We start from the raw sequence: 26,727 nt of genomic DNA on the forward strand, positions 1-26,727 counted from the left end.
GTGAAAATTCAATGCATAAATAAACGCGAAAAAAAAAAAAATTCAATGCATTCAATACAAACACTTAAACGTTTTTTAGACGTTTAGGTAGCTCCCAGTAGAAAAATATCAATTGTCATGTTTTTAGTGCATGAGTCTGAATTGAACAACCTGATAATGCTCACTCTGGTTATTGTTATCTGGTTGCTCACTACGTGCTCTTGCGCGCCGAATCCAATCAATTAAAAATGAAAACTGTTGCCAGCGCGAGAAAAGAAATATCATCGGTTTTATTGATAGATACGTACGTATTAGCGTTTTATATAATATAGATGTTTATAATAATATTTTTTATTCGTTTTCAGATCAACGAAACCATAAATCAGCTTATTTTATTTATTATTTATTTAACATTATTTTCATCGTATGCATACACCATGAGAATGTTATAATTAAAATAAATGCTGCTTCCAATTCTTTGAATTCGATAACCTGAAATTAATCCTTACTTGAAGAATATTTTTGATAAAACGATAAAAAAAAAAGAAATTTCATTCTTCATATTAAATATTTCTAAAATAATTAGTTTTCTTATACGTTAATGTGCATGCAATTACTCATGAAAGCGGGTTTCTGCCAAAAGGACTATCATTTAACCCTTTGCTTACGGTTGGCACAACATATGGACCACATGGGATGATACAACATGGTATACCGTAAGTAAAGGGATAAAGTACCATAGCCGAAAAAAATGGAAACAACTTTGTTAAAGCTCATCAAGAAAAGTGATTGTGATTAAATCTTGACTGTAGTGATAAACGCGTTCAATAGCATCATTTTCGGCGCCAAATGATACAGAGCACAGTTATTTTTCCTTTTCGTTAAAAATAGAACTTTATTATTATTATTAATCTGATAATTTATAGTCACTGGCAAAGGCAACAAATAATAATAAAAGTTTAAATTATTTTAAATTTTTCGATTGTGCTTGCTTGCGTAGTGTTAATAATTTCTGTTTCTTTTTACTCCGTATGAAGAACGGACATTCAGCTAATAGACCTATATATAGCGTCTATGCTACCTAACTGATCTGCAGATTAAATAATTTAAATTTTTCGATTCTGTTTGCTTGCGTAGTGTTAATAATTTCTGATTCTTTTTACTTCGTATGAAGAACGGACATTCAGCTAATAGACCTATATATAGCGTCTATGCTACCTAACTGATCTGCAGATTAAATAATTTAAATTTTTCGATTTTGTTTGCTTGCGTAGTGTTAATAATTTCTGATTCTTTTACTCCGTATGAAGAACGGACATTCAGCTAATAGACCTATATATAGCTCATATGCTACCTAGCTGATCTGCAGAATAACTAGGGTAATCAATCTGTTAAAATAAATTGAGGTTTTTCTGCAGTTTATCTATGCAATGTGCACATTAACGGTTTCCATTTTGTTAAAGTTCAAAAGTTTGTTTCTCTCATTCTGTCAACTAATTTGTTTATTGTTCGATTGTATAGTCTTGATTCTTTAGATACCAAAAAATAAATAACATTGTGATAATTTCTTGACTGTAAAAATTTTTTCACCCATTCAATTCTTTGCATTAAATTTTTTAAAAGGATTGATGATTGATTCTATCAACTAATGTTTGATTTTATAACCGTCGTTGAACAGTCAACCCAATTTTTTGAGTTTACGACTACCAACGTTCATCTCCGTAGCCTTGTCATTTTGAACCCAATCCAGAAGACAAGGGATGGGACATAATGTTGGGGACATAATGTTGGGGAAAATTTACCTCCTTTTTGGTGGCAGAAACCCGCATTTGTGTTGCACGAGTAGGAAAATCACGAATGCCTCCCACGGTTAGCCTGACGGCACGGGGACTATAACAGATGATCCATCTACCACTGAGGGTATTTTACGTCAGCACTGTAGTCGATACGAGTCGGATGCGGGATTCATATCGGCAAGACATTGCTGGGATTCGAACCCAAGTCATCATTCGAAGGAGAGCGCTTCATCCTCTAAGCCACCACGGCTCACTAATGTTTGATTGTAGAGACTTGATTTTCTTAGATAGCGAAAAATAAATAACGCTATGTTAGTTTAAGCCAGGGTCTCTTAAATTTTTGATATGGACTCCATTATATTTACGAGAACTTTGTGATACCCCATAGCATTGCACAAACCCGATGCATGTGTGAGTGAAACTGCCTGATTCTTCACTTCTACTATAATATATCATTGTAATTTTTGGCCATTAACTTTAAGACATAGAACAATGAAAATTTTTAATAAATACTAAAACCATAAGGCAATAATAAAAATAAATTCAATTGCTTGGGTAAATTTAAACATTAACTGCAGTCTGTCCATTAAGGGTATGCATGTTTATTTTTAATTATATTAAAATCATGGCAAAACAGTCGACACCGCAGAGCGAAGCACTTCAGTAGTCTTTAGATTTGATCGACACTTTCATTTAATGGAGATTTAAGACGAAAATGTCGACTCACTCAAATATTTTTATCTATTTTCAGATACATAATGTAAAAACATTTTGTAATTGTAAAATTATTTTAATAATTTAAGGAAATATCATAATTGCTAAAATCTGTGGTGACCTCAGCTCAGCAACTGCGACTCAAAGTTGGGTTGTGACAGACAGTTTAAGAAACTCTGATTTAAGCATTCAGAAGAATTGTTGCTCTGTTGTTTCAGCAATCTTATTTCGATTTTAAAGAATCCCTAGTCGGTAATGTACAGATTATCTAAATAATTGCTTAAGTAATTTGAGAAACGAAAAAATAAAAATTGACACATTAGCTAATTTGTAGAAAAACTGATTTTTACACTTTAGTGATAAAATATAAGTTGGTATTACAAGCCTTGATTAACAAACGGTCTGGTTTATCTCTTCATCACTTTGTGAAACATCTTCCTCGAATCAAGAGGAAGTACTTTCTTATAGATCCTTCTTCAAAATTGGGGATGGTAAAAAGTGAAGGTTGATTCTAAAGAAAATGGGTCACTAATGTCAATGACACAGCCACGTTCGCACCAAATTCGATTCTTGAAAAACGTTCTTTTCACTTTTTTTTTACCACTTTTCCCCACCGCTCCCTATCTCTTTAAACTTTATTAGAAAGTATCTTGAATATAATGCAGCTGGTTCGCCTACTTTCACTTTTGATGGGTTTTGTTGTAACTGATACCCAAGCGTAAAGAATGCAAAAAAGTTATTTCTTCGCGCGATGGAGAAATTTCGTATTTTCCGTTTTTGTTGTCTTGGAAGTTTTTGTGTGCTAACGGGACGTGAATTTATCGTCGATATGTTTTAAGAAAAGAAGATGCATTGCCCTAAAATAGAATTTCGAACGGAAGCAGGTGAGGTTGTCTGGAATTTAGAACATTATGGTAGAATCATGGAAGAAGCAATAATAAGAAAAGAGCGATTAGTAACATTAATATGTTCTTAATTGAACAAACACTGATGAAAAAATGTTACCGCCTTAATGTTTTCAGCTGCAGAGGAAGTATTTTATTTATTTTAGTTGTGAACGTTCATTATTGAATTTTTCAATAATCATCTGCAGAAGAGGTATTATATTTTAGACATGAACGCTCACGTTAGAATATATAAATTATGTTCTACAGTGGAGGTGTTTTAGTTGTGAATGCTGATTATAAACTTTTTCATTCACAAACTACAGACGATATATTTATTTTAAGCATGAACACTCACATTAGAATATTTAAATTATGTTCAACAATGAAGTATTTCAGTTGTGAATGCTGATTATAGAATTTTTCAATCTACTACAGACGATATATTTCATTTATTTTAGGTATGAACGCTCACATTAGAATATTTAAATTACGTTCTACAATGGAAGTATTTCAGTTGCGTATGCTGATTATAGAATTTTTCAATCTACTACAGACGATATATTTCATTTATTTTAGGTATGAACGCTCACATTAGAATATTTAAATTACGTTCTACATTGAAGGTATTTTAGTTGCGTATGCTGATTATAGAATTTTTCAATCATCTGCGGACGATATATTTTATTAATTTTAGACATGAACGCTCATGTTAGAATATTTAAATTATGTTCTACAGTGGAGGTGCTTGAGTTGTGATTGCTGATTATAGAATTTTTCAATCTACTGCAGACGATATATTCAATTTATTTTAGGCATGCACGCTCACGTTAGAATATTTCAATTATGTTTTACAGCGTAGGTAGAATAAACATGAAAGCTCGTTATACTCATAGATTTTTCAATGACCATCTGAAGTTAAGCTTTTATGAACGCTTAAAAATTGGAGCTCGTTAACAATAATCTGCAGTTAGAAAACGTAATTTATTTAATGGCAATAATTTTTAATGAAGGTTTATTGACAGTTCATAAACAATATACATATTCAATAAAATAAAGAATTTATGTGTCTGTAAACCGGGTTACGTGTATACTGTGGGCAATAAAAATACAATACTCAACATGAAGTTAAATTAGTGAAATTGTAAAGAAATTACGAAGCTCGATTTTTCACTTTTTAATTATATTTTTAATTCCATTTAAAAAACGGCATTTTCTCTTTGATTCAGTGAACGCCATTGTTTTAAAACAAACTATTAACGATTCAGTTTTTCCAAATATTTTAAAGACAACATCAGTGATCTTTGCTAGCTTGTAGTTCTAATTAAGGCTCCTATACTATCAGAGCTGACCTATCAAGCAATATTGGAGCAAACATATTGTGCTTATGTTAGCTTTTTGCTCCAAAAATAGATAAGTCGGCCTGTCTAATTCAGGGGCTCTAGTTCTAATGAAGAAAGTTGTTTATTGCTCGTTCTGTAATACTTATTTTTTATTCGTTACACCAGGTTATCTGAACAACGTAATCCTAGTAGCATAGGTGAACTACGTCATTAAATTATTATTCCCAAGATTATTTTAAGTCACGTGTTTATTTTGTTAACAATTATGCTTTTAAAACGCGTTACTATAAAAGCAAATAATTTAAAATTAATTGAAATTAAAAAAAAAGTGTTAGACTGAAAAGCAAAATTAATAAAAGAGGATATTAATTTGCTGAGGATCAAGATCGCCATTATTTACTGGCATCAATGAATATTGATTTTGGTAATATTTACTAATTGAAGTAAAATAATAAGTTATGAACTAAAATGGAGATATGATGCTAAAATTAATGGAGAATAAATTAACGAAGCGATGATGCTAATCCCACAAAGAGAACGTAAAAAATCTGCAAACTACTATTGTCAATGATGCTCAATTAATTTTGGTAATGGATACTAATTGAAATAAAATAAATAAGATATTATATAATTAAACAACAGTAAGTCTGCGTATTGGATCTTATATTTGCTAATCTCGGTAAGCATATGTTAGATTAAAATTAATTTTTACAAAAATAATCTTTGTCTCACTGCGTTAAGGTTCCAGACAAAATTGGATTACTGAAGATAGTGCAGTAGATTCCCTTCGAGAATTCTATTACCGGGCTTAAAAAAATAAGCATACAAAATGAAAAAAAAACTTAGTTTAAAACAAAGAGAATTCAACTTACAACTTAAAAAAATTTAACAATTAACAGGCAGGAAAAAAAATAATAATTATGCTATGATGTGAAACATTTTTTTGAAACCCAATGCTATCATTTGAAACAATGTCTTCCTGATGAAAAAACTACAATGAAAAAATACTCACCTATTAACAACTAGAACATATATAATTGAGCTATGATATGAAGCATTTTTTGAAACCCAATGCTATCATTTGAAACAATGTCTTCGTGATGAAAAAACTACAATGAAAAAAAATTTAAAAAATTCATACATTAACAGCCAGAACTAAAGTCATGATATGAAACATTTTTTGAAACAATGTCTTGCTGAAGAAAAAAACTCACTCATTAAGAGCCAGGACAAAAGTTATGAGTGAGCTATGGTATTAAGCATTTTTTGAAACAATATCTTGCTGAAGGAAAAAATTACAGTGAAAGAAAAGTCACCCATTAACAGGTAGAGCAAAAGCTATGCATATTATAAACTTTATTTACTTATATTTACAATCATAACTGTACAATATGTTTATATTCTTATCAGGAACAAAACTAATGCTTGAGAACATATTGTCACAAAATTTATCTATATAACACAACATACAATTAATGACTTAGTAATAGTGAGTTTCAAAGCTAAAAAAAAAAATCAGTATACATAAAACTGGTATGAAAATAAGCACGACGTTTTCAAATCGAGCAACAATGACAAAAATAGTACGTGGAAATTCATATAAAATACCAAAACTTTAACAATCAGAAACCAATAAAAAGACACCAAAACCTTTAAAAATAAATTAACCTACATCAACTATACAGAGCAGACAATAATTTTCACTCAGTTAACAACAACCATCCAGATAAACACAGTAGTAATAAAATTCCTTTATAACAAAACACATATAATCATTAAATATTGTCAGAAAGTCTTTGAATTAAAGCTACACAATATGGTGGGAAAAGTATTTAAAATACAGATGCTATTAAGGATAGAGCTTTAATGTTACATATTAGTTTAGTAAAGCGAGAACTATATAAAAACACACTAAATAAAATCATTATTCAACCAAGTTGTTGCAACAACTCACGAATGTTTAGTACTTACTGGATGCAGTTGAATAAGGTTAGAAAAATGCTAAAAAAGCTGAATAAATATATCAAGGCCACTTAAAAATATAACCCACACCTGCCGTTTATTATTATTTTTTTTTTAAAGAGCACACTTTATTAAATATACAAATCAATGAGTGTACCTGAAAAGTCATATTTTTGAGGAAAAGAAATGCACTGTTTACTGCATGCTGCTTAGGAAAACATTTCACTAAATTTCAAAATTAGTTATTAATTTCATCAATAGATGACGTCACTGACGAGAACGTTATAAAAACTATCATTTCAAAATAACCATTATTTTCAAAAACAGGATGGTAAAGTCAGAGGATAAAACTAATAGTCATCACACAGTACAAATATTTCAGTTGAAAGAATAAATATAGAGTTCAGAGAGGAAAAAATGAGCAAGGGAGAAATTGTCATGAGTTAGAACAACTTTTAGTAGTATGATACTGAAGTACAACATGGTCTTATGCTTTCAAATCAGCAGCGCCATCTGTTGATTAATTGCGCAAGTACTTTTGAGATTTAGTGAAAGAATAATTTGTTTCCTAAGCAAAATGCAACAAACCCTACATTACAGTGCCTTTCATTTTTTCTTCAAATCATTTTTGGAACAACCAGAATAATTATTTGTTTTTAAAGGGAAAAAAAATTCTTAAATAAAAAAAAATTCACTGGAAAACAAAAGCAATTCAGATAACACTAACAAAAATGCAAGAAAGAACATGAAATACATGCCAAGTCAATTACCAATCAACATAATATAAGCTCAGTCTCTACCAATATAAAATTTATCAGTGTTGGGGAGAAAATCAAACAGGCAGGTGTGATGTTCTAGAAAATGTACAGTTTTTTTGAAGGCAAAATTGCAAGATTTTTATGAACTAGCTTGCTCTAGTATTAAAATTTAAAGCAAAATCACATACACACAACAACTGATCATGCATATAAAAATGAAATCCAAGGAATGCAATGCTGATTTTTATTTTTAAGTGATCACTTAATTCTCCTCCATCATTGCAATTCACTTTTGTTGCACATTTAAGAAACATTTTAAAATCTTTAGTGCTCACATCTTTTTTTTAATATTAATAAGCAACATTTTCTAATTTTCAATCATGTCAGTCACAGCTGCTTTAACATTTATTATTACAATCACACTAGACAACAAAGTTTACGACGTAGGAGTTCACAAGATACAAAATTTTGAGGAGCAATCAAGTTTGAACTAAGGTAATTTGAAAAATTTAAGACCACTCTAAGAATTATATCCATTTAAATTCACCTATATTATTAACATTTTATCCCATTAAATTACGTAGAAACTTCTAGATACTGACTCTGAGTTTGTATTTAACAGTACTATAAATCTTAATAATTTAAAACATGCTGGAGAATTATCAGTAAAATGTTAGAAGACATTTTCAAATTTTCATTATTCCAATTTTGCCCTTGACTTACAAAAGAATGAAATACTGAATAGAGAAAATATTTTAAGAACCAGAATATTAAATCAATTTGAGGGGTAAGAACATGCAAAAGAATGAACTACTGAATGGAGGAACTATTTGAAGTACCAAAGTAAAAAGAATGAATCAATTTTATGTGAAAGAAGTGTACAAAAGAGAGAACTGAATGGAGGAAATATTTGAAGCACCAAAATAAAATGAGTGAATCAATTTGAGGTGCAATAACATGCAAAAGAAGAAACTACTGAATGTCGGGAAATATTTTGAAGTACAAGAGTAAAGAGAATGAATCAATTTGAGGTGCAAGAATGTAAGGAATAAAAAACTAAATGGAGGAAATATTTGAAGAACCAGAATGAAAAGACTAAATAAATTTGAGGTGCAAGAACATGCAAAAGAATGAACTACTGAATGGAGGAAATAGCACCAAAACAAAAAAGAATGAATCAATTTGAGTTACAAAAACAAATTAAATACTATAATGAAGGTGCAAGAAAACAATCTGAGATAATTTGACATTAAAATGAATACAGAAGAAAATGCAATTTCATTTTAATATCCTGAAAGAATTAAGGACATACAACATTTGGAATGCTTAAAAACATTAACCTGAGATTGAGAAGGAGCTATTAGAGTTACATGGAAGTTACTTACGTCACACATAATTATGCTACTAAATAGTCATTTTTAGATGAATTAGTAGTGGGATAAATAAATAAAAATAGAATTCTCATTTAAGGATAATGAAGTGATATTTTTCTAAATGCTTTAAGTATACCAGAAAAACAAAAACAAAGTATGAGGGAAACATAACAGTTATTTTAAAATATAACCAATTTAATGTTGTGCCTCTAGAAAATGAATCAAAAATGTTCCATGCAAAAGTTCCATACGTAAATTATAGACTAAAAATCACGAAACCACAAGTAGTAGGCACTAATACCAATTTGATTGGACCAAGTCCACTCCTAATGATTTCGGTCCAGTTAAAAAATCAAGAACACCAGTCATAGTACTTTTGTACTAATCCATAATCCATTCCGAACTCTGTATCAGGTAAAGGGGACATACTCAATTCTAAATATTTCAAAAACTCATTTCTTTCACCTATTTCATTCACAATGCATGTTTAAAGACAAGTTTATTATTTTAATTTTTATTTTAATTTAATTACTTAAACTCTTCAAACTAGTTTTTTCTCAAAATTTTTTTACTATATTAATTCCTCAATTAAGAAAATATTATTTATTTATTTATTAAATAATTTGCTCACTGCTTAAAAATAAACACTTGATAATGCCTTGCCAATTTGATTCTTTTATTCCAGTTAAAAAAAAAATAATGAAATAGGGAACTAGGTATGATAATTCTTTTATTTCATATTTTCAGATCATTTATATCAGAAGAGATAAGCTTGTGGGTGATTTCACAATAAGTTTTTTTTTTTTTTTTTTTTTTTTTTTTNAAAATTTTTTTTTTTTTTTCTTTTTTTTTTTTTTTTTTTTTTGATAAAAATTGAAATTGAACAAAATAAAAGAAACAATTATTTCTCAAAATAAAATGTTTCAAAGATTCTGTATTGTTAGACATAAATAATTAAGTCCTTTATAAATGATTTATGGATAATTATAAAAACAAAACATTAGATATAAATAAAATCAACAATTATAAAACTATTAACAAGTTTTCTGGATCTAATAACAGCATAGAAGCTTTTATAAGATTGATTGTGAGTAGGAAAAAATGGCAAAAGACATTTAAGTTAGAAGAAGCTAAAATAAATAAGTATTATTAATGGAAATTTGTATAAGAAATACAATGAAAAGCTTAAAACACTGAAACTTTAAACTGTCCCAAGTAATGCATACAAAAAATTATGCTAAAATCAAATTCTTTAATGAATATGTCCCCCTTGACCAATTTATGTCGAAATCTTTCAAAGCTCAAAAACAAAAGAAATAAATAAACTATGAACAATATTTATTTCCCTAAATAAATCCCTATGCTTACGAAAGAAGCCTCAACACAAAAATAAAAAACAAATATCAATATTTGCAAGTCAAGGACAATGTGTTAATAGATAAACTATAACCATCAATAGGCTAGGATACAATTAAAAAAAACTAGACCACATGACTAAAGCAAATAGCAAAAATTTAATTTTAAAATGTGCAATAGTTCATAGATTTATAAAATAGAGTCGTTGAAGAGCATTTTTAAGAGTTTAAACAAAGCGTCCCATTAAATTTGTGAAAGGAAAAAATGGGGAAAAAATATACACAATAATTTGGTACACATGCAGCGTTTTTATGACAAACGATGAATCAAAACTAATATAAACAATGGGATATAGGATAGCAGTAAGAAAAGGTTATTTTTTTAATTTTATTAAAATATTTTCAGAGAATAGTCTTTACTGTTTATTAATATTTTGAAGAAAAAAATTCATCATTATTTTAAGATTATTGATGATAATTCATTAATAAATGTAAGTTCATTAATAAATATATATGCTTACAGTTTTAATTAATAATTTTTTTAAAAGATTTACCTGTTAGGAAAAATTAGCTTATTTATGTCAGATTTAGTTTAGCTCTATTGAATGACTTAATACAAATATTTAAGAATGTATATAAACAGTAAAGCAACATTTATATGCTTTCCAAAATGATGTGTTAAAGAAACATAATTAATAATTCATAATCTTCTATAAAATATTTTTGATGCAGATTCTAAGTCTCACGTTAATCAAATCTAATTTAACAATCAAACATATTATTGCTTGAAATGTAAGCGAATAAGTTTGCATGCTACTTTTCACTCAACAAACCTATCATCAGAGAAACAAAGGAAGAGAAACAAATTTAGTTAATTCCATAAATTCAATTTAATTCCCAAGAATTTACATTTCAGTTTTTACAAATTCAATTAAATTCTAGAGTTAAATGAAAAAAAATTCTGGTCTAATGCTCACAGTATTAAAAACACATAAATTAGATAAGCTTTTGAATATATTTGTTAATGATAGAAAATCTGTGTGATAAATCCTTTTAAGAATTAACTATATTATAACAAAAAAAGATACTTTTAATATTATATTTACCTAACAATTCTTTTCTTGATGAACATCAGAGAAAAACTGGGATATTGTGCGTCAAGGCTGAGTTGGGGACCGATAGCTAAAAAGTCAACTAAAGATCTTCAATAATTGTCAAACAAAACTGAGCAATATAACCTTTAAACCAATATATTTTAAACAAACATGTCAGAATTATACTGGTGTCATAAAGTGAAGAGGGAGACAATAAAATAAATGTTAAAACATGCGTTCGCCTTACCAATATTATTTTTTTTGGGGGGGGGGGAATCTTTACTTTCATTGCATTTTCCCTACTCAAAATATCATAAAGATAGAAAACTTAAGTTATCCGACTTGGTTCGAGACAATTTTTTTTAAAACCTTAATTAAAATTTTAATTTTATTTTTTGTAAGTAGCGATCCTAAAACCATAAATCTACAGTAAAGTTTAAAAATTTAGAAAATATTTTTTGAATATAGGAAGAAAATTGATCATAAAAACTTGTGAAATATTTGCGAATTTTAGTGAAATATCTAACAGTTCTAAAACATAGCTGTAGAAATAATTTTTTTCTTGATCAACAATATGGTTGCTTGCATTTTGAAATTCATTATACAATGAAATAGAACTAAATACATTGTTAATTATTGATGTTTTAATATAAAAATTCTAAACATTCTTACTTAAAGCATTATAAATTTAATAAATTTGTACTTAGAGCTCAGCTTTTAGTTCAAAACATAGCTAACAGTATACAAAATTTACATATGAAGTTGAAAAGAATTATAACAAATGTAAAAAAGCTTCTTTTTTTTGTAATGCGCATTTGCATGAAAAGATTTTCTCAAAAGCAACATTTTTCTGAAAATGTATTTAACGTATATATTTACCGAAAAAATGATAAAACAATTTTTTTGACTTAAATAAAATCATTAGAAACCCATTCTCAATTTAAAGAGATTTAAAAAGTTAATTAACAAAAGTTTAAATCCAGACAATAAAAAAACATTTGATATTTTTGTCAAAATTGTCAATTGAACCGAGTCGGATTCTTTAATAAGAATAACTCTTAACATTTTCTTACACCTTTAGAAAAAAAATGAGGTAAGACTACGTTGTAGGGGATTCAAATGAGAAACATAAAAACAGAGCTTTACTGAGGTAGTTTTAATTAACATACTTTTTGGAATATTAGACAATCTCTGACATATTAATCAATTAAAAACCCTACTTCAATTATAAGTAAAAAATTCTTAACAATACTATAAACAAAACAAAAAATGTTTTACCAATATTTTTATAATAAAATATAATTTAAATTTATATAATAATACCAGAAACTAAAAGTCTGAATTATTTTCAAATCAATTTAACAGTTTATTAATATGTTATGTGAAAATGTTCTTTTTTTACACATATAAAACTTTTGATTGTGTTACTTTTGTGTTTGTATCAATCTTACAGATCTGTGTTTTAATTTATTTATTCTAGTAAATTTTAAAAGCTAAATAAAATTTTTGTTTTAAAAAAAAATCTTAGTTCTTAAATGCATAAAAATGCACACAAATCATCAACCCCTCATCTTTTACCGCCATTAAGAAGCTCAAAAAAAATCGACTTACTCACTGAAAAATTAGTACTAGAAATGAAGCTTTAGTCGATTCCATGCTATTTCCCAACTGTCAATAAATAAAGTTAAAAATAAATAAGTCTATTTTTTAATAAAATTTCAAGAAAGTATAATTAAAAAAAAAAATAAGAAGAATCATGCTATGCAAAACTCTTTAATTGTAAAGAGGATCCTCACTTTAAATTACATTTTTGTTAGAGTTAAGGCCTTCTGTCAGAACCCACAGTATGAATAAAATTAAACAGCTTACACATTCAGAAGTTTAAAGATGAAATTCCAACCTTTTACACAGAGTTGACATAATATGTTCATACCAGACATAGATTTCAATCACAGATTTTGTTGACTCAAGTCAACAAAAGTTAAAGATAACTAACAAAGAGCATCTTAAACTAATTCAAAAATTGCTACACAAGTAATCTTACAGCTTTTAAATGTAGTTGAACAGCAAAAACAAACTAATAATGAAGTTAAACCTTTTTTTTTTATACCACTTTACCTAATGATATAGGATGATAAAGAATGCAAAGAGTCTAAAAATAAAATAGTTTTAAAGGTGATTTGAGCAATTGACAGCTATATGTACTTGCATAGAAATTTCACATACATTTACAATAAAAGCATTGTACACACTGAGTAAGGTCAGCACGTTCGGACTAATACAGACATCTGCTACAAAAAAACACATCTTCGAGATGTGCTATCACCATTTAACATAGTTAGTGACACATGCAGATCAGAACCAGCAGAGAAGATTTCTTAAAAGAGGTAAAAAAATTAATTTTAAATCTCACACTTATTGCTTTTTATTTGGCAGAGTGCAAATAGGATTGCAAAAATGTCTTATGAAAATATTATACTACAAGAACACAGAACAGACTTTTATTTTAATAAAACAGGCTTTTTAAATCTGACTCAAAAATTTTAAAATAGCAAAAAAGGGTATTAAGTCAGAAAAAAGCCTGTTTTTTTATTTTATTATATTTCTAAGCTGCAAAAAATATTGCTCAAAGTAGAATAAACACATATGCATAGATGCCAATTTTTAAACATGAATAAATAACAAACAAAAAAATTTAAATTGGAAAGCAAGGACAAATTTGCAAAAAAAACATAAAATTCAATAATTAGTATATTAAAAAATTGAAAGTTAGGAAAAATAATTAAAAGAAAAAAATATAAAATAATTGAAAGAAAAAATATTAAAATAATTAAAAGAAAAAATAAAAGAAGTAGGATTTAGCACTACATTAACCTAAAAATAAGACTATCCTTTATCTTTAAAGTACAAGCATTTTTGTGCTGCTATTATCTGAAAAAGATAAAGTGTAAATAAGAAAATTTCCTTTCTAGATTATGCTTGGGTGTATACTTTCTGTTAACTATCACTCACTTTTATCAGGCAAAACATGAATTCACTTGTAAAATATCTTGTAAATAAAAATATAGTTTAAATGTTAATAGGAAAAGGGAGTAAGCATTAGCAATTTTTATTTACTGTTTTTTTTTTTTTTTTTTTTTTTTTTTTTTTTTTTTTTTTTCTGTTAGCCAGGCACAAGCAAAAAATCGCCAAATAATGTAGAATTCTGCCAAATTTCTTACAACCATAAGGGGAATGTTAATTTGGGGCCACATGCTCTATTCTCTGAATTCATCCAAAACAAAGCACATTTTCTTTTCTTTCTCCTATCTTAGCAACAAAAAAAAAATCGCCTTTTAGGGTAAAACTGCTTTGTTTACAATTCATTAATATTTGTTTATAGTTGAAAGTTTTCGACTTTTATTCCATTGACTGCTTTGTCATTCGCTTCGCTTTGCGACATGGCTCGCGTTTGGTTCACATTTGGCGACATTTGCGTCCGGCTAACAGAAAAGTACCCTTTTTTTTTCAATTTGGTAAATAAGATGTAGAAATAATGATTTCATTACTAGAGTTTTATCTTCTCCAGATAATTAACATCTTTTCCCGGCAATCCAATTTTACTAAGAAAGAAATTTCTGCAATGCATTATTTTAAGAAATAAAAATATTAGATATGTTTAAAGATTTGGCACCAATGCTAAGTGCAAAAAATTGCAAATAACTTGGACAAGAAACAGCATAAGGCAATAACAAACCAGTGAAATTTATTCAAAGGCCCCTGTTTAATGGTCGGTGATGGCCCACAGTGTCCCTGTTTACTTTTATACATAATCATTAAGTGCATGAAAACACTTTTAAATTCAAACTTTTACTGAGAATGTAAATGAATACCCGCTTTGGTTATCTAAAGAAAAAGAAACATCAAATGATAAATGCAAACAAAACAGTCTATAATGAAAAAAAGCTCACGATGTTAGACAAAGCATGGGGAAATAATACAATCTGCTCATTGCTAAGCAAAGAGGCTTACTTTTTTTGTACATGAAACACAAATGTGGCACACTCCACTTATTGCATTTTTAGTGTGGGCGTATGCAAACATTTAAAATGACCTCACAAACACATGTTTTTGTTTTCAAGTTCATAACATGTCAGAATTTAACATAGAATTTCACTGAGTTTCACATCTATATAGCAATTTTTGTCAATATGGAATTTGGTATTCTATTTCATAAGGGGGAAGAAATAAAAAATAAACTCTACAAAATAACAAAAAATGCTCTCAGAAAAAGAACATAAAAAGGTTAAATTTATTAATTATATTTAAATGACGTCAAGATAAAGCAATTTTTTTTAAATTAGTGGAAATTCTAACTACATACAGTACATTCATGAAGTGAAAACAAAGCTTTAACACTTTGAGGAAAAGTTATATTCACCATCCTACAGACAAATTTTAAATTTGCATATTTAGAAACATTCAAGGCGTCGATTCTTACTAAAGAAACTGCTTTAAAGCTTCGTTCCTAAATATGTAGCCAATTATTTTGTAAGTTACTTCTTCTAGTCACAATAAAAAAAAAAAAAAATAAATAGAATTTAAAGCAACATAACTTGATAAATCTAAATACATTTCTATAACTATGATATTACAATAACACATATGAATAAGATCAGCTTGACTTTATATATAACACAAAAAAAAAAAAATGTTTTAGAAACTAAAAAAAAAGTTATGTAAATACTATAACCACAAGCAATGTGAATAACTACTAATGTTTAACTTTATTAATTGTGAATTCAACTAAATCAGTTAAGTATGCATGAAGAATATGCTAAAATTTAATTTAGATAAATATATTTCTTTGATGAAGCAATACAATAACAAACTAGAACAAATAATGAGATATATTTAATTCATATAAGTTAGAAAAAAGTAAATTAGACTCAGTGCCAAAGTGAATATTTAGTAATGATTTCCGCTTTTAGAAAAACAAGGTATTTCTTAATACAAAAAACTTAAACAAGTTTATCTCTTTTTATAGTTATTAATGTTTCACAAGCACAAAGAGAAAACTGAAACTACTTCTTAAAACTATTTTAATGACCTGTCATTAGTAATTAACTTTTCCTATAAAACCCACATCATTTATCTGTCCCATTAAATAATTAATTATGAAGCCAATGTTCACTATTGCACAGTGATTATGAAATAAAGCTGTTGTTTTTAAACACAAGTTAATTAACAAGGCGAGTTTAAAAATTAGATAAATCACTGCACTTTAAAATTGCCCTTTCCTATATTAAATGATTTACCTATAACCACCAAATACGGGTCTCACAAAAAGCTGTAGGTCGAAGCACTGAAAATCTTTCATAACAATCAATCAATATTGAAATGACAATCAATTCTTAAAATGACACAGCAGTCTTTTCTGGCACCAAATAGTGTGCATACCTTATTTTGATTACAAAAATATTAAAGTGAAAGTTTACTTAAATAGCTTCTCATGCAGTCAAAAACTAACAAGAAATTTATTATATTTTGAAGGAAGAAAAAAAAGTGTTAAATATTTGAAAAAGTATATAATCAATAATTCAGATAGCTTAATTTTCAGAGAGAGCAAATCTTCACAGTCGACAATTTAAAAGTTTTCATCTGATTTACTTCCATTAGCAAATTTATAACTTCAGACAATTAACAAGATTTAAAACATTTTTGTAAGAAGATATTAAGAATTGCCAGATATTTAAATGATCTAGACTAAAATGTACACAATTGCTGAACTTTGGCCATAAGACATTGGAAGAGTAAATTTAATTTACGAGTTCATTACATAAAGGTTGCCCAAATGAAAAATTATCCTGTTATAGCATCAGAAAAAGAGTATGGATATCAGCACCTCCATTCAACGTTATAAAGACACATAGTAGAAGTGCACTACAGATTAACTAATTAAACAGTTTGCAAGAAAGCATTTAAAGTGAATGTAAAGTAATGCTAAAAATTATTGTCTCCAGAACAGAACATAGAGCAGTAATACGGTTTTTAGTGGAAAGAGGTGAGTGTTTATGGTGAGCCATTTTCCAGGAAAAACAGCTATACACAAATGGAGTGTAAGTTTTAGGAAAGGTGAACATCAATATCGAATTACGGTAAGCAAACACCGACCATTACAACTATTTAATAAATTAGAGAAATCGAAGAGATAAAATATCTGACATCTGTGCAGCACTCTATCTTAGTAAAATAATGGTGTTATCACATTCTGCCATTAAAAATAGTTGTATTAAAATAGTGTTATTCTGTCATCAATCTTTAGCATGACTTAACATTCACTTTAAATGCTCTAATGCTGACTCAGTTAATCAATTATATGCAATCTACAACCACACTCCTCCATCTTCCTTCATTGCCCCGGATGTGCTTCTATCACTACTGCATTTGTGATGGTATTACATATGTTAGCTTTTCATTAGGACAATTCTTGTATTTTAAACTTTTATTAATAATAAATGAAAGAGAAGTGTCAAGTCAAATATTGTTGACCATACTATTGCGATATAATAAATTATCCAGAATTAGCTTTTTTTCGTATGCAAGTATTGATTATTTTATTTATTTTAATGCCACTAAGCTCATCGTTGTGTTATTTGAACAGTTACTTGGAAGATAGTACACACTTATAAAATGTAGAAAAACAATTTGAGTAGAAATATTTTAGTGCAATAAGATATAAAACATCAGTCAATGACACTGAGGTTAAATTCTATTCACTATACCATAGTATTTGGAATAGTAGTAGCAATATCACGAAGTAATGCCGAAATCTTTTAGATGATCCTCAATGTCAACTCTACAAATGGGACACCGCTTATTGGTAGTCAGCCATTGATCAACACATTCAATATGGAACAAGTGCATGCAAGGTAGCCTCCTACAAAATACAAAAAAATACTTCAGAAATTTACTAAAGCCCAAAACTATAAATCACAAAATTAACAAAAATAAATTTTTGCAAAAAAAAATATTTTTATTGAAGTGATACTTCTTATGAGACTTCCAACAAGGTTGCGTTAAACGTTTAACGCTACATTTTTATTGGCCGGGAAATGACGTGGTAGGATCCAGTTTTCCCTCATTCATTTCCATATTGTTTTGGTTCTCACTAGCATAAAAATAATAAAAGTCATAAAAGTATTGTTTTTCTATAAATATTTTAGTTTGATTTGATACACATATAATTTAATAGGGTAGTATTTTTTATTTTCAAACTTAGTGGATAACAATTGTAAAAAATGAGTGAAAACAATCCCACGGACAATGCGACGGATTTAAGGTTATGTCAAGGTACGTCTCTTGTGAATATCAATTGATTGTTAGGTTTCCTCTTTTCTAATTGCCATTTATATTTCACCAAATGCAGCCATGAGGGATATTAAATTATTTATTGCAAAATCTTTATTGCCACTATCCACTGCAGGTTCAGAAGCTCTGGCAGACGTTACTGGTGAAGAAATTGATTATTGTGAGCGGCCTGTGATTCTTGCAGGAGATTTTAATGTGAATTTCTCGTTACCTGAAGCTGAAACATTATTAACCTTCCTTAAAGACAAATTTGGATTGGAAATGATAAATGGTAAGAATGATCCAACAACCAAAGGGGTAACTACCACTGATGTAGTTTTTGCAAGAAATATCAAAAAAATGGAACTCAAACATTTCGTATCTTACATTAGTTATCATAATCCTATTGTAAATGTTACAGATTTGGATATTTCTCCACTCGAAAATGATAATTAAAAGATGCGATCAATTGTAAAATGTAAGCAATGTTAATAAAGTTTGTCTTAAGGAAGCAATATGATTTCACTAAAAATCAATTTCTACCCCTTCCTATTTTCATTTTCACATTACGAAGTTTCACTTCTTCTGAGCGGAGGGACTCCACTCACTATTTTTTTCATATGTAATTTACATAAAATTTGAATATTAGTTTGCAAGGATGAGATTGGCCAAAAGGAAAAAAGCTGAATTTTCATGCAAGTAATTCTTAAGTGATTTATAACAAAAATGTCAGTAATATATTCTCATTCAGTTTCGCTGATGTTGTGATGATAATATAGCGATAATCGACGATAGAAAAGCTGCCACATTTATAGTATAACTAATTCAGGAAAAAAACTTACTTTTCACAAGAATCACGATAAAGGATTTTAAAGAATATATTAAGCCTAATTTTTAAATCACGTGTAAAAGGGTAATTTTTAAATCACACGAAAATAGATGTTGGATATCACAACTGCAAAAACGAATCACAATATCAGATAAACTCGCGTGAATATGAATCATTACATAGAATTTTAAAAATGCCTGTATACAAATCACGATATTGGATTTTTAAATCTCGTAAGTAAGAATTGCAATGAACGATATTGAAATCGCGAGAATAGGAATCGCAACGCTCAAATTTTAAATCAGGTAAATACCAAAATCGATGTTTGATATTAAAACCCAGCGACCTCCTGATTACGAAAATATGAGCTATCCAGCCGACGGGTAAAAATGAGATAAATCTTATTTTCTGCTCGTAAAAGCTTATAGATAAATAAGTAGATATACGGAAGGGTTGGCAGCTACGTAGTTAGAATTTTCTATATATCTTTTGATGTATTATATCTAGATATCAAATCGGAAATAAATATAATTATTTTATTTCAACGGCTGAATTTTCAGAAAAGGCAGAATGTTTGTAAAAAAAAAATTTCAGAGAATCTGAGTTTTTGATAAAAAGGCTGAAATTCGCTAAAAAGCGGAAAAATCTCATCCCTGAGTTTGGAAATTTACAAAGCCCAAATCTATAAAAAAAACAGAGTCATGCTCAAAAAAACTTACAAGAAATTTCAGAAAAAGGTATGAAGTTAGGATATCACTTCAGAAATTTATCAAAACCACAAAAATAAAAATAAATTATGTGTGAAATTACAGGAAATTTCAGAAAAAAATTATATCTACGTTCATGCTGTGATTTAATTAAAATCTGGATAACACTTTCGAAACTAATTATGACGAAAGAAATTATGCACACAAAAAAATTAAGGAAATCTAAAGCAGACATTTATTATACGTTGTTGTGATTTATACAAAATTTAGATACTACGGAAGAAATTTATTTAAACAAAAATCCCAAATAATGCAAAAAATTGAAATTTCAGAAAAAGTATATATTTTGGGGTAATTCAGACATCATTTCAAAAACTTATTAAACCTAATTTCATAAACAGAAATGTACAAAAAATAGATTAATATTTTTAAAAAAACATATTGCATTTTTAAAAAATGAATTTTCCAACATACATTGATGTTTAATAGCTGATTTGATGTTGAACCAACAGAATTACGGTGGTCAGGCAAGAAAAAATTTATAGACACAAAAACAAATATAGCAAAAATATTATGTAATCTACTAATTAAGCTTATTGAATGATGCTACAGCTCGGCTTTAATCCTGTCCCACCCCCCATTCAGGGACTACTATTGAAGGATCAGTTTAGGTAAAATCCTCAATTCTGTTTTCAAAAAGTCTTTTAAAAATCTCTTCAATCCCTTTGTTTACTTTCTTTTCGGTCCAGTTTCTTTTATTGGTATCAGTTGAAATTTTTCTGGAAAAATTTATTTTTTTATAAATCATGATAAATTGGACAGACAGTAAGTATGTGTTCGATATGTTCATAACTCTTACAAACTTTACAGTTCAGGTCTTTTCGAACAATTTTGACTAATAATTACCCTGGGCTCCATGGTTAGTTAGAAATTCATTGATATAGAAGTTGGAGTAGATTTTTCGATTGCTGACTTTTGGGATGAATTGGTAAGTGTGTCGACCCTTTGTATCATTATTATCCCATCTTTGCTGTCATGCTGAATGAGGCTATAAACTAAGTTTGGCAAAAACTGGTAGGGGAAAAAAGAACAATAGAGCAGTTTTAGGTCGCAGGACACATGTTTACTTTTAAGGATGACAAGCACCCTAAAGGGCAAAGGATCTTTAAAAATCAATACTAATTTCTGTAGTAAATTAAAACTAAGTTCCCCACTTTAGAAGTAATTTCTTTTGCCTTCCAAATCCTTAACATACAGTACCTTAAAATGAAGAACAAGAAAATAAATTTTCAATTGTGTTTACCTGACATTTTCATCATCTTCAAATTCACAAAGGCAGATAGTGCATTTTTCTAAGTTGTCCTCATTTTCGTTGCATTTTATTATCTATAAAAGTAAAATATATAAAAATAAATATACAAAAAAAAAAATTAATAAATATGTAAAAAATAATGTAATGTAATAGTAAACATGTATCAACCTTTTTGTATTTGTGAGGCAAAGTATATCTTTCAATAGTAGCTTGAGAGGCACCACGATTCACAGCCATTCTTCGCTGATCAACAAACCTCATATAATCCTATCCAACAAACGAAGAATTATAACACACACAAAAAAGAAAAAAGAAATAAAACATTGCATCGACAAAACTAATCATAAAATAAATTTTTTTTAATTCAGTAATAATTCTGTAAAATTAATTTTTTATGGAGGCAATGCCTAATTTAGAGTCATTTGAAAAGTTTTATCATTTCAAAATAAGAAAATAATTACTATTTTACTATTTCCATCTGACATGTTTTCTTTTTTCCTGAGATATTTTACCATTTATATATTGTATGTACATAAAAGCGAAGCAAACTTATGCAAGCTTAACAATACAATAATAATATTTAATCTCAGTAAATCTCACATTTATAGAAAATGTTATTTATAAAACCATTATGAGATATGCCACTTATGAAGGTATGAACTCAAAATTATTTTTAAGGTTAATTTACGAGTTATTTTATGTGGTTAATGATCATGTTAACTGGTTAACAAATATTAGGCTTAAAATTCTAGTGCACAATAATAAAAAAAATTATAGCAGAATTTGTTTTTCTATTAAAACCTAAGTATAGTTCTTAACAGAAAGAGTACTGGTATTAGCAACCAAGTGAAAAGAAAGGGAAATTCCATATTGCATTTGTAGATGTAGAAATAAGGGGAAACTCCCTTTTATGTAGCAATGGAAAAAAAGGAAGTGGAAAATGGCATCTATAGTCAAGCTGAAGAGAAAGCTAAAACAATAACCTTATACCTAACAGCAAAAATTAAAATAGAGATTTCGCTTTTTGCCGTAATTAGTTCTAAATACTTATATATATTTAGATGAACTATTATTTTAATTTGAAAAATAAAAATAATTAACATCTATTTTAGGAAAGTTTCCATAACGCATTTCTTTGGAACATTACTAAATGACAATTTTTAGAAAGCCCCCAAAATGAAATTTTCCATGTAAAATATTTTTCCCATGTATACAATAATGACTACATATACAAATATTTTCCTCACATATATGAGATGAGAAACATAGGGTTAACAACTCAACTTAAAACTATGAGACAGCTTAAAATGATTAGATGTAGAAAATTTTATCTTTTTCCATATAAAACAATTTATCAAAAATTTTTTAAATAAAATTTACAAATATTTCGATTTCTTTTTTTCCCCCATCATTTTTTGGTGGGGAATCGAAAACATTAATATTAAATTTTTATGGCATTAATATAAAACAAATTTTTGTTTCCAAGTTCATAATGCTAAATTCAGAATATAAAGTAACAGGAGAAAAAATAATGTAACATTTAGGTAAACCAAGATCTACATAAAAACAGTTAAAATTGAAATGTATGTATTAGTCTATTTAAATTACTAAAACATTGAGTTGAAAGTTAAAAGTAGCTGTATTTGTTGATGAAAATTAAGTTTTACATTTCCCTTTGATGCAGAATTTTTAATAAACATATTTTTCACATTTTCTTCATTAAATTGGTTTTAATTTACGTCAAAATAAGTAAAAAATATTACATTTAGCATTTTAATAATTTATGATTATGAAATATAGTGTGAAACCCAAGTGTCTTTTTCAATGTTAAAGGTAAATTATTTTCAAATAATACTTTTAAAATTTGCACTTTTTGCAGTTATTTAGATCTGAGCAAAACAGATATTCATCATCGAAATGTATTTAATTTACAAAATTAATTATTGATAAGGTTTTAAATATGAATGAAAAAAATTTCCAGCGACTTTTTTTTATATTTTAGTGCAAATATAATTCCGATAATCTAATAGATCATTAGAAAAATAATATAAAGAAGGGACACTCACATCCAGTCTACATTAAATGGTTAAGACCACAATTTGCATTTAGTAATTACTAAGGCCCGGATTTTGATGACATTTGCATTTTTGGACATTTTTTGTCCTTCAGAGCATTTTTTTAGATTAATAGGGCATTTTTTTTTTTCAATTTTGGAGAATATTTTGCATTTTAAAGCATTTTTTAAGTTTTTTGTTAATTTTTTCCAATTTTTAATATTTTTTTCGGGGCATTTTTATTACAAGAAATGCAAGATTTGTCTTGATTTAGAAGATGCTGCATCAATTAAGATAGCGCAAAACGTGTTGGCCTCTGATAAAATCGAAGGAAACTTATCATTTATCAAATCTAACTTTGCTATTGTGTCCTCGACAATTACAAACTTGGAGAAACAAGAATTGGAGCTTTACGATGCAATAAATTATATTGACGTAGTGAGTCAAGTGTTGCAAAAAGCAAGGGGAAAGACGGCACAAAGTGTAGCACCTAAATTGAACAAAGTTTTGGAGAAGAACACTGGCTTCCAAACAATGAAGAAAATCTCCAGGATATTAACAGGTGAAGCAACGTCTTTTCAAATTGAAGAAGAACTGTCAGTAAGTGAGACCGTCTTTTTCAAGTTTGCACCAATAACATCAGTAGACGTTGAAAGAAGCTTCTCCAGGTATAAAAATTTACTTTCAGACAAGAGACACTCGCTTACATTTCAAAATATTAAAAATCATTTAATAATCAAATGTAATTCTGATATTTAGTAATATTAGGAGATGGAAGTTGTTATGTTCATTAAAGTTTCTATACAAAATGAAAATGTTTTAGAGTCCTTTTTCCTTTTTTTTTTAGTTATTTTAGGATTAAAAACATATTTTTCAAACTTTAATGAACATAGAACAAGTATTGCACTGCTTTATATTTTTTGAAATGATTCATAATAGTAAACATTGTTTAAAATTGAGTAACACATTGTTTTAGTTCAATATTTTTAGTTTATTTAAGTCATGTCATAAGGCATTTTTAGCGCAATTTTCGCATTTTTAGAGCATTTTTTGTACTTTTTAAGGGCATCAGTTGAGATTTTTTAGGTCATCAAAATCTGGGCTCTATCTAGTAATTACCTTTGTTTCTGTTACTTTACGTACCTGAATTTAAAAGCTAAAATTAGTTTTTTTTTTATGCTTAGGAACAAATAACGCTTTTCATCTAAAAACACTTTAGTTCCAGTCTAAGAGATCAAATTATTTTTCAACTCGACTAGAAATTTTCTTTGTAAATATGTGACCCCAGTGGCAATTTTTTTAACAACTGGAAATTTTTAATTTCAAAACAAAACATGTATTATGTTTAACATGATATGATCAAGTATCATATTTTTACTCTACTCTAGAATTGAAAACATTTGGATGCAGTGTTGAAGAACGACCTAGTGAAATAGCAGTTTTAAGTTTCTTTAAAAATGCAATTCAAATTATGTTGCGGGACTTAAATAAAAATATTAACACAATTTCCTTAATTACTTGACTCAAAATTTTTTTAGTAATTAAGCTATAACATATTTGTAATGCTTACATTCCTAAATCAAAAGATTCAAGTACATATAAGATTGACTTCAGAATCAGATATTTTAAAAATATTAACAAAATTTGAAGAGATTTTAAAGAAATGCAAAGCAAAATATGCACATACTTCTATCCTAGCATGAACTTGACGTGGCAGTACAGGTACATAGTGGTGCTGGAATAGAGGAGGTGTAGGAGGAAGCTCAGTCAAGTGAGGCAAACCAAATAGCTCAGGAGGCCTAATACCCATAGGCTGCAAGATCACAGAAAAAAAAATTACTTAGTTTAGAGAAATGCATTTTAAACAATAGTCAAAAAATCAAGCAATTTAACAACCAAAATATTAAGATAACCCTAAACATAAATAATCAAAATTGCATATGTCTCCACATACCAAACTTGTTTCTTTTCATAATATTAGATATGGAAATAGTTACAGATTGCTATAAAATAATGTTTGAAATCATACAGGAACTTGTAATCTGTTCAGAACAGTATAAGAATATCTCTATGACAACCAATCCTATAGTCACTGTGAACACTATATTACAGGGTTCGTGATTTTTTTGATTTTTTTTTTTTTAAATCAAAAAAGTCAGATTTTTTTGATTTAAATCAGACTTTTTTGATTTTTATTCAAATACACAGTAAGAACTTTCATTTATGATTAAAAAAACTTTGTAAATGTTTAATCAAAATTAAATTAATATTAAAACTATATTATAACAATATTTTAGAAGCTCTAACTTACTAAAATAATTTTTCATTATAATACATAGCTTTGAATGCATAGCAACCATTCTGAAATAAATGCAGAATTGAAATTTAAAGAGTAGATGAAATAAAAAATTCAAAGAATACTACAGGGGTCTATCTAGGTTTTTCTGGGAGGTATACCTATTTTGTGAAAATTCAGACATAATTTGTGAAAATTAAAAATCAGATCAAAAAATCAACACAAATATGGTAAAAATATGGATTTATCGTTTCTTACGAGACACAGAAATGAAATTTTCAGAAAAAAGTATTTTATCAAATTATTCTACCGTTTTTCCTAAAGTTGAATTTGTGAAGGTACCGCTAACTATTAAAACAAAGTTTCAATTAGTAAACCATAATTTTAATTTAAAATTGTGATTTCTTCTCTTTTTTTCTTGATTTTTAAAATGACAAAATAAATGTAACAGATTGTGTTTATAAATGTAGACATTCATCAAAAAATAAATAAATATTTAATCTATATATTTTTATATTAAAATAATTATTTTTAATTCTATATCAAAATAGATAAGTTAAGCTAAAAAAAAAATTTAAAAATTCTAAGTACTCTTTGGAATTTTTTTTCACAAAATTTCTTTATAGAAAATCAGATAATGTCAAAGATACTGTAAACATATTGTAACCCTACTGCTAACAAAAGCCAACTGCTTCAAATAGACTTTGAAGAGAAGAATGACACTATATCAGGAGAAAAATATCTGAATTTATCAGCCTTTTTTTTTCTTTTTCTACTTTTGGCATATTAGGGTAATTTCTTTTTAATATAACCTCAAGCTTCATAAATATACATTTTCCACCAATAAAATATAATGCAGATTTTAATTCCACGCTTTTTCATTCAAAAGGTGGAATTTTAATTAACATTATTTGCATTATTTTTTGAAAAAAAATCATGCTT

At 27.9% G+C, this 26,727-nt stretch overlaps 1 protein-coding gene across 9 annotated transcripts in view; it reads right to left on the bottom strand.

The window, feature by feature from the left end:
• Positions 1-11,206: 11,206 nt before the first annotated feature.
• LOC107444712 (E3 ubiquitin-protein ligase arkadia-C) overlaps positions 11,207-26,727 on the bottom strand; it is a 48,234-nt gene continuing 32,713 nt past the window's right edge. For 4 of the 9 annotated variants that reach the window (XM_071185287.1, XM_016058927.3, XM_043040414.2 and 1 more), the window contains 4 exons: positions 25,177-25,302; positions 21,604-21,702; positions 21,427-21,509; positions 15,120-18,177 (listed from right to left, as the gene is read on the bottom strand). In XM_071185287.1, the coding sequence (XP_071041388.1) occupies positions 18,051-18,177; positions 21,427-21,509; positions 21,604-21,702; positions 25,177-25,302 (435 nt within the window). In that variant the 3' untranslated portion in view covers positions 15,120-18,050. Of the gene's footprint in view, positions 11,347-12,808; positions 12,927-14,507; positions 18,178-21,426; positions 21,510-21,603; positions 21,703-25,176; positions 25,303-26,727 lie in introns of those variants that run through there. The other 5 variants (XM_016058967.3, XM_016058958.3, XR_011637688.1 and 2 more) reach the window with 4 other exon arrangements.

The sequence above is a fragment of the Parasteatoda tepidariorum genome, chromosome 9 (genome assembly GCF_043381705.1).
Source record: "Parasteatoda tepidariorum isolate YZ-2023 chromosome 9, CAS_Ptep_4.0, whole genome shotgun sequence".
In the NCBI taxonomy this organism is placed as follows: Eukaryota; Metazoa; Arthropoda; class Arachnida; order Araneae; family Theridiidae; genus Parasteatoda; species Parasteatoda tepidariorum.